General features: G+C 48.6%; 1 protein-coding gene across 5 annotated transcripts in view; it reads left to right on the forward strand.

Annotated features, from left to right (window-relative positions):
• The window catches only part of TXNDC16 (thioredoxin domain containing 16), an 82,961-nt gene extending 74,620 nt beyond the window's left edge, over positions 1-8,341 (forward strand). For all 5 annotated transcript variants that reach the window (XM_054025643.1, XM_054025642.1, XM_054025645.1 and 2 more), the window contains one exon: positions 1,548-8,341. In XM_054025643.1, the coding sequence (XP_053881618.1) occupies positions 1,548-1,840 (293 nt within the window). In that variant the 3' untranslated portion in view covers positions 1,841-8,341. The remainder of the gene's footprint in view (positions 1-1,547) is intronic.
• Positions 8,342-9,985: the final 1,644 nt, after the last annotated feature.

Below are 9,985 nucleotides of genomic sequence, written 5' to 3' on the forward strand. Positions count from 1 at the left end.
TCTTACCTCCTGTTGTCAGCCGAGTAAAGCTCAATTTCTCGCCTTTCTGTCCAATCTCCCAATCTTGGTAGGCCCTAAATGACACCAGTATCGTTCAATCTTTTGTGTTTCCCCAGCTCCGTGCAAACAATCTGAATCTGCTCACCTGATACTGAAGGGATCATTTTCTCTATCGCGTTTCATTTGTCATTCATTTCACATCCAGCTCATGGCAGGACTGGGGCCTTCGTGTCGAATTCACCCGTGGGCAGAGTAAGGACAGTGTCCCGGTGATGTCCCACATAAGCCCTTTTCAGCCTTTAAGTCCCAATTTCACCTTCTGTGCATATGTTTATGCCTTGCATACTATATTTCTGTTAGGGCATTTGCCTTTTGTAGAAACCTCATTCAGCCGTACACACTCAATTGTTTCTTAATTCAGGCCCCAGTTCAACAGAGCGTTTAAGCACATGGTTAAGTCCCCAGTGAAAGCTTTTTTTAAAATATTATTGTTAGAGGTGTCCCAACTGCTTCATATGGCAGATGTGATTTCCGCCTCCTCCCTGTTCAGCTGTGATATACTAATGCACCAGAAGGAGATTTCCTTTGTACTTAGAACAGAAGATTTGTCTTAATACTAGTCCTCTCTTCTATAGTCAAAACAATAGACAAGATATCCACTGTCCACCTTTTTCAACATTCTTAATGCTGAAGGTGTAGATTTACAAAGCAACTTTTATGGTGGGTGGGTCCAGTTTGGCTCTAGTTAAATAAGCTCAGCGTGGTTCCCTTGTGCAGCAATTCTAGAAGAGCAAACATAACTTTGAAGCAAAGAGCTTTATTTGCACACATAAGAACATAATGCACAATACATAATACACATCAAACACAATACACATAACACATGATAACCAAAGACTGTTGGTTTGCATTAAATCTTTCTAGGGACAAAATGATTTGAAGGACGGGGATAAATGTGATGCAAAGCTTGAAATTAAAAAAAAAAAAAAAACACAACTTTTGGGGGAAATGGAGATGTTTTGAAAAAACACCAGTTTCTCGTGTGCAAAACAAGAATATGGTATTTAGAGTCCTGTCCCTTTAAAACTCCTCTAGCCCTTTGGGAACTTTTTATAGGCGCTCACAGTCTTACGCACTGGACTTCACCTTGGAGGGCAAGAGATCTCCTCTACTACAGGAGGAATTTAAAAGGGCCAGGACTGCATATTGTGTTTATTAAATGACTGTATTATTGTCCTCAATTTGAAGGCGCTGTTTAAAGAAGAAATCCAATTTCAAAAATACAAATTCTTTCCAGCCATGAGAAAAACCAGTGTCCCGAGTAGCTAATGGAAACTGTAGTGAAATTGTGATTTCCATTACTGACTGAAACTGCTCTGGCCAAACTGTTATGCTAAAGAGAGAAATGCTAGGCCCTGGCCTGCACTGAGAATCACACAGTGAGGGGTCTATAGGGTCGTGCAGTTCTCAGTGCAAGATCTGGGCCTACCTGCCATCCGATGTGTCCCAACCCTCGGTCATTAACTTCTGATTGTGTCTCTTCTCAGCTACTTTGTCTGATGAAGCCTGGAAGCCTCCTCTTCCTGCTTACAATTTCTTACGCATGATGGAGGCCACCCTACCTGAATTCACAGTGCACACAGTTTATAGTCGTGGTGGTACCGAGGACCTGCAGCAGGCAGAAGAGGTCTCTGAAGAGAAGTCGACGGTCCGAGAGGAGCAGGTGGAAGAACCGGGGCTGGAAGCAGAGAAAGGCCAGTCGCCAGGGAGAGACTTGCGTGGCACGGTCCCAAGGCTCGTAGGAAGAGAGAAGCCGCCCAAGCGACACACGGAGCTGTGATGGCCAATGATCAGCCTACGGGTGCTAACGAAGGCCGTTAGAAGGGTGGCCAGGATGTTTCACCCATGCCGATCCGATCTTTAAAATGGTCATAGCGATTCTTTAAAACCAAAAGGGATGTGGTTGTGTGAAACTGGTCATGAAGTGAAGGCCGCAGCAGGATTACGGTTTAAAGCCCGATTTCCAAGCCGATCAAGCGCAGGTCATTTTGTCTAGCGCTATGATCTGTGTTACCGCAGCCAGGCTCTGAGAATGTTCCTGGCTGCTGCGGGAGCATCCATCAGGTCACCACTTAAATCTCACCTATTGTATTGCGTTTCATGGTAAATCAGGAAGGGAAATAGCCTAGCGTTCTGCATTTTGCAAGCTGATCAGGATGTGTGAACAAGCTAATTCCCATTGCTGAGGGCTCTGTCCACACACCGAACTATCCCAGTCTAGTTAAAGCCATAGTGTATGTGCAGTTATACTGGTATAAATGTGATTACGCCAGCATAAGGCACCTTTACACCAGTATAACTGTGTCCACACTAGGGGTATGTCTACACTACCCGCCGGATCAGCGGGAAGTGATCGATCCACCAAAGTCGATTTATCGGGTCTAGTCTAGACGTGATAAATCGACCCCCGAGCGCTCTCCTGTCGACTTCTGTACTTCAGCACCATGAGAGGTGCAGGTGGAGTCGACGGGGGAGCGGCAGCAGTCGACTCACTGTGGTGAAGACACCACGGTAAGTCGATCTAAGTACGTCAACTTCAGCTATGTTATTCACGTAGCTGAAGTCGCATAACTTAGATTGATCCCTCTCTTCCCCCCCCCAGTGTAGATCAGGCCTAGGAGCTGTACGGATATAACTATGTCGGTAGAAAAATCGCCCCCCTCCCGGAAATAGTGACATCGGTACAAAAGCTGCGTGTGGCGCTGGCCTGAGAAAAGGAGAGCCGAGTGGGGAAGACAAACACACTGGACTTCCCAGGTCTTGACTTTCCCCTGACATGTTTGTGTGTGACTGCTAGCTCTGCTCAGCTGAATCCATCACCCTGCTGTTTCTGAGCAGGGATGGGGCCGGACGTAAAAACTGGCTGGCTCCCTGCTGGCTGATTGCCAGCAGCCGTCCCCAGTTCCTCCCGTGATGACTAGTCAGGGGGCTGCGACCTGAGCAGACTAGGGCGGGAGAGTGCGGAAGGACAGCCATTCAGAGCTGTGCAAAAGGCATCAGGGTTTAAAGGGAAGAGTCTGCAGTGACCCAGGCTGGAGAGCAAAGGTTGCTACTGATGCCGGGAGATCTGTTTCACATCCTCTCCCAGACTGGGAGACTTACTGCCCAGGAAAAAGGCAGCATCCCTTTGGCGCTTGCTTCCCTTTTACAATCAGCGGTGGTGGTGATCTGTGTTCCCTCTAAGGGGCACGGCTGCGCGGGAGGCTGCACACTTAATTAGCAGAGCCGCGCAGGCGTGCACACTGCACTCAGGGACCTGGCCACAGGTGGGCTTGGAAGATGGCAGTGTGGTGAGGTGGGGACTGGTGATGGGAGAGCTTGGGGTGTGCAGGACTGCGGCAATTCCCCGACCCCCAGGGCTGCAGCGAGGAGAGAGGCACCTCTCCTTCCCAGCTCTGGGGCTGCGGCTGTGGGGTGAGGCGCCTCTCCCTCCCAGCTCCGGGGCTGCGGCTGTGGGGCGAGGCGCCTCTTCCTCCCAGCTCCGGGGCTGCGGCTGTGGGGCGAGGCGCCTCTCCCTCCCAGCTCCGGGGCTGCGGCTGTGGGACGAGACGTCTGTCCCTCCCAGCTCCGGGGCTGCGGCTGTGGGGCGAGACGTCTCTTCCTCCCAGCTCCGGGGCTGCGGCTGTGGGGTGAGACGTCTGTCCCTCCCAGCTCCGGGGCTGCGGCTGTGGGGCGAGACGTCTCTCCCTCCCAGCTCCGGGGCTGCGGCTGTGGGGCGAGACGTCTCTCCCTCCCAGCTCCGGGGCTGCGGCTGTGGGGCGAGACGTCTCTCCCTCCCAGCTCCGGGGCTGCGGCTGTGGGGCGAGACGTCTCTTCCTCCCAGCTCCAGGGCTGTGGCTGTGGGGCGAGACGTCTCTCCCTCCCAGCTCCGGGGCTGTGGCTGTGGGGCGAGACGTCTCTTCCTCCCAGCTCTGGGGTTGCGGCTGTGGGGCGAGACGTCTCTTCCTCCCAGCTCTGGGGCTGCGGCTGTGGGGCGAGACGTCTCTCCCTCCCAGCTCTGGGGCTGCGGCAATGGGGCGAGGTGCTTCTCCCTTCCAGTCCCAGGGCTGTGGCGATGGGATGAGACGTCTCTCCCTCACCACTCTGGGGCTGTGGCGATGGGGCGAGGCGCCTCTTCCCCCCAGCTCTGGGGCTGTGGTGAGGGGGAGAAAAACTCTCCCCCAGCCCAAGTGCTGCTGTGGGGAGAGAGGGCTGGGGGGAGTCCTCTCTCCACGCTGCAGCCCAGGGGCAGCCTGCACCCCAAACCCCACATCCATGGCCCCACCCCAGAGCCTGCACCTCCAGCTGGAGCCCTCCCCCCGTGCCCCAACCCTCTGCCCCAGCCCTGAGCTCCCTCCCAAACTCCAAACCCCTCAGCCCCACCCCTACCGCACATCACCTCCATATTGGTGCACATAACAAAATTAATTCTGCACATGGGTGGGAAAAATTAGCAGGAACATTGATGGTAACATATTCATTGGTGGGGCCTAATCCACAGGGGCTACTCGTGAGCACGGGCTGCAGGATCAGGCACCTGGTAGGTTTGGGAAGAAGTTTAAGGCCTGGTCAAGACCCGTTGAAGGCCGTGGGAATGTTTGTGCACTGGATCAGCTGGCATCAGCTTATTTCAACAAACTGCCCTTGGAACAAGCCCTTGACACCACTGGGCTCAATTTCCCAGTCTCCTTTATAGCGTTAACAAAAAAACAAAAAATGCTAATCAGTTGCTCAGAGCATTGTAAACGCTGGGTTTTCCCAGACTTGCGTGCTGCCTAGGTGCCCAAGTGATGGGAGTTATTTGAAATGCCTGGGTAGAGAGAAATAGACCTAGAGCCGTTTGGTTTTCTCAAGGGCCCTGACTGGAACGGACCATTTCTTGACCTAGTTTTGAAGGCAGGCTTCAAAGCAGAAGTTTCTTTTTTTCCCCCCAAGGTTGTATTATAAATCTAACATTGGCCTGTCAATTAATTGCAGTTAATTCATGAGATTAACTCAAAAAAACCAATCGCGATTAATCGCAGTTTTAATCGCACTGTTAAGCAACAGAATACCAATTGAAATGTATTGAATATTTTTGGATGTTTTTCTACATTTTCAAATATATTGATTTCTGTTACAACACAGAATACAAAGTGCACAGTGCTCACTTTATATTATTATTTTTATTACAAAAATTTGCACCATAAAAATGACAAACAAAAGAAATAGTATTTTTCAATGTATCTTTTCAATACCATAATGCAATCTCTTTATCAGGAATGTGCAACTTACAAATGTAGACTTTTTTTTTGTTACGTAACTGCACTCAAAAACAAAACTATGTAAAACTTCAGAGCCTAAAAGTCCACTCAGTCCTACTTCTTGTCCAGCCAATCACTGAGACAAACAAGTTTGTTTACATTTACGGGAGATAATGCTGCCCACTTCTTATTTACATTGTCACCAGAAAGTGAGACCAGGCATTCGCATGGGACTTTTGTAGCCACCATTGCAAGGTATTTATGTGCCAGATATAAAATTTTTATTAAAGCTAATGTTAAAATTATATAATACACATTGAGTTGAGAACAGTGTGTCTGTACATCCGGGTATAGTGCTTAGATAATCCACAGGTGCAAAGTTTGTTTAAAAACTCATAAGATACATATAATACATAATCTGCAATAACCCAAATTCAGATGAATACATTTACATTAAGTTATACAGAGAGTTGGTTGGTTGCTGGTCATGAGCCCATGTGGCGTTCTCTGCTAGCAGCAGGGAGAGCTTGCTGGCATTTGCCACTATACACAGAGTTACACTCCAATAATTGTCACTGTTGAAATCTAAGTGAGTTTTACTGTTGACGGTAGTGGGAGCAGGAGTGGACCCTTCACCGCCCCCCAAACAAGGCCCTATATGCTGCTCAAGACCCCCAGGCTTATGGAGGCTTTAAATTATGCCCAGTTTAGGCTCTTTGCTGTCATGAACTTCACTCTTGGTTCATAGGCACAACCAGTAAGGGAAATTCCATCCACTGTTCACAGCTCTTGGAGAGAAAAAACAACAAAGGATTATTAAGGTGCCTATGCCAGAAATCTTTAAACGGAGCCAAAGGGAATGAAGGCTATTAATATCCCTTCTTTGTCTAATGCACATTTAATAGCAATGCAGCCTTTGTGTGGCAGCAGGTAAAAGTTTTCATGACAGCAAATGACCCAGTACAGGTATGTTGCTGTCTTTTATCTACACCAAATTGAATCTAAATACTAAGATCTTAGGCTGGCATTATTCATTTTGGGCCAGATCCAGGAAATGTCCCTGTGCTAAATGTTAAATCGAGATTGGGTGTCTTGTTCTGAAGTTATTGGCTTGGTTCAGGAATCCCTGAACCAAGCCTGTGTTATGCAGGGGATCCGTCTGAATGATCACAGTTGCTCTAAAATCTAGGACTGACTGCTCGGGTGAGTAGCCGTGCAGTGGGACTACTCACCCGAGTAAAGCTAACCATGTGCAGAAGGGTTTGCAGGATCAGCGCCCTGAGTAGTCCCATTGAAGTCAGTGGCAGTTTTGCCTGAGTGAGGAGCACAGTATCACATCCTAAAACAGGTTAGATGATGCAATTTAGTTTGGGATTTTTACCTGAGAAGCTTTACTGAATTTTCCGACACCAGCAGAAAACTTAAGACCAGACGGATCCGTGCATACAGGAGAGAACTCATCAGACGTCTGATGTATACGGCTGCAGAGTTGGGTTATCGTCAGGCTGCTCACAGTTCTCTTCATCGGCTGACAGAAGGACTCTGGGTTACATTCATGTATTTGCTTTGGGTCTGAAGCAATCCCGGGGAAGGATAACAGATGGACACAGCAGCAAGAGAAAAAAATCATCGACAAACCCAATCCATTCAGGTGGATTTGAGTGAAAAAAAAAATACTGTGTTTGCAGGAAAAGGAAGAGGTCTTGAATCCTTAGGGTACGTCTACACGGCAGTGTAACCCCAGAGTCCAGACTCAGGGTCAAGGCTAACTCCCCTTCTGTCTAAACACAAATCACACTCGTCCAAGGCTCGGACCCGGCGTCCCAGGACCCCCCAGGGATGCAGGGTCTGAGCCTGAGTCAAGCTGGGACCAGGGTTCTAGCCGTATTGTTTCGCAGCATAGACATAGTCCCACTGGTGGTGCTCTGGGAGTCTGCCAAAAGTGTCCCACACGCCAATTTTCTTTGTTCTCTGGACAGTCAAATCTGGTGGACAGTCAAGTTTTCCCATGCTGCACCACGAACAAAGCGCTAGAACCATAGGCGCCAACTTTCCCCGGCGCCGGTGGGGGCTCATGCCCCCCTGCCCTGCCCCCATTCCAACCCCTTCCCCAAAGTCCCCGCCCCAACTCCACCCCCTCCCTGCCCCTATTGGACCCCTTCCCCAGATCCCGGCCCCGCCTCTTCCCCGAGCACGCCGCATTCCCCCTCCTCCTCCCTCCCTCCCAGCACTTGCCGTGTGAATCAGCTGTTTCGCAGTGCAAGCGCTGGGAGCCGGGGGAAAAAGTGGGGACACGGTGCGCCCAGGGGAAGAGGCAGAGCGGAGGCGGAGGTGAGCTGGGGCAGGGAGCTGCCGGCGGGTGCTCAGCACCCACCAATTTTTCCCTGTGGGTGCTCCAGCCCCGGAGCACCCACGGAGTCGGTGCCTATGGCTAGCACGGCCCCTCATTTGGGGAGGATGCTAGGAATTCTGGGATACGGGTGGTTGGACTTGGGCACACATAATGCAGTGTAGATGCAGGAGCCCTAAGTTGGGACCCAGGGTTCAACAATTCCTAACGGGGGTTACAAATGAGTGGAGGTGCTCAAGTTTTTAACAAACCCAGCGTTGGCTCACTCAAGTTCTGCTATTCCCGGGCTTACATTGCAATGGGATAGCATTAAGATACAGAATGAATCCATGTCGTGCTTCAAAACAGAAGTCCTTTTCAGGGCACTGTACGTGTCAAGGGAATGGAATGAGGCTGTGTGTATTGGCTTTGTGTGACTGTGTGTATTGACGCATTTAAGTTAAATGAAGCACAGCTATAGTGAGCATCAATTCTATCCGTTTCCTTCTCAGACGTTGAATATTAAAGTGTAATTTCATCTGTTTAAGCTGCAGATCTGTATTTTCCAGGATGTTGTGTTGGAGAATTGCATGTGTAGGGCATTGTGACTTGATGTTACGTGCGCCTGAGACACGTGATATTGATTTTTCAGGTCTTTTCCTGAACACTTTTTTCTTTTTTGACGGTGTGCAGTTTACTGGTACATAATAAAGCTGGTAACTTTCATCCAGTCGGGAGCATTCCTTTGTGTATTTGAATTGAGAAGAAGGTGAGAGTCGGAGGATAAAATACATAATATGCAAAAGGGATGATGTGATCCTCATAAAATGAAAATCAACTTACTTGGCAAAGCTATCTAACAAAGTCCCTCCAGCACCTGATTGGTCTGTTTGAGTCTCTGGGATCAAACACCGTTTTGAGCCCATTTGTTAGACATTTGAAAAGGCCTCCGCTTGCTTGTACAATTTGGTGGGGATTTCTTTTCCAGAGACAGGCAGGGGGAAGCAGTTGCAGAAGCACTTGTTCCAGGAAGGAGCGATAATACTTAGCCCTTCCATTGTGCTCTCCATGTTTAAAGAGCTTTCCAGGAGAAATTGGTTGGGGTAGGCATATCAAAGGCATGGAAAGCATCAGCAGTCCCAGGCTTCCTTTACTCTGGCATATGGTGGCTGGTTTTGCCCTGTGGAAAGACACAGGGAAGCTTGGAGTGCTATTGATCACCTTCTCTACATGTGCATTTTCATCTTTTCTCTCGTAAACGGTCAGGACATTTCCGATTAGTTGGACCTGCTGGTTCAGCCTCAGTGGAGGAAATATAGGCTGTTTTTTGTCCTCCTTTGAGTTCAGACGCCCCCTGCTGTTTTGCTTTAGCACTGCCCCCGGATCCCAATTTGCTCTGGGAGAGCACCTTCCATCGCAAGAACCAATCGTGTCAAGCCAACCTGATAGCTTTCTTTGGCAGGCTAGCAAGACTTGTGGATGGGGGGAAGCGGTAGATGTGGTATATCTTGACTTTAGTAAGGCTTTTGATACTGTCTCGCATGACCTTCTCATAAACAAACTAGGGAAATACAACCTAGATGGAATTACTACAAGGTGAGTGCACAACTGGTTGGAAAACTGTTCCCAGAGAGTAGTTATCAGTGTTCACAGTCATGCTGAGAGGGCATGTCAAGAGGGGTCCTGCGGGGATCAGTTCTGGGTCCGGTTCTGTTCAGTGTCTTCATCAGTGATTTAAATAATGGCATAGAGAGTACACTTATCAAGTTTGCAGACAATACCAAGCTGGGAGGGGTTGCAAGTGCTTTGGAGGATAGGATTAAAATTCAAAATGATCTGGACAAACTGGAGAAATGGTCTGAAGTAAATAGAATGAAATTCAATAAGGACAAATACAAAGTGCTCCATTTAGGAAGGAACAACCAGTTGCACACATACAAAATGGGAAATGACAGCCTAGGAAGCAGTACTGTGGGAAGGGATCTGGGGGTCACAGTGGATCACAAGCTAAATATGAGTCAACACTTGCAAAAAAAGCAAGAATTATTCTGGGATGTATTAGCAGGAGTATTGTAAGCAAGACATGAGAAGTAATTCTTCCACTCTACTCCACACTGATTAGGCCTCAGCTGGAGTAGTGTATCCAGTTCTGGGTGCCACATTTCAGGAAAGATGTGGACAAATTGGAGAAAGTCCAGAGAAGAGCAACAAAAATGATTAAAGATCTAGAAAACATGATCTATGAAGGAAGATTGAAAATACTGGATTTGTTTAGTCTGGAGAAGAGAAGACTGTGAGAGGATGTGATAACAGTTTTCAAGTCCATAAAAGTTTGTTACAAGGAGGAGGGAGAAAAATTGTTCTCCTTAACCTC

The sequence above is a fragment of the Malaclemys terrapin genome, chromosome 4 (genome assembly GCF_027887155.1).
Source record: "Malaclemys terrapin pileata isolate rMalTer1 chromosome 4, rMalTer1.hap1, whole genome shotgun sequence".
Taxonomy (NCBI): Eukaryota; Metazoa; Chordata; order Testudines; family Emydidae; genus Malaclemys; species Malaclemys terrapin.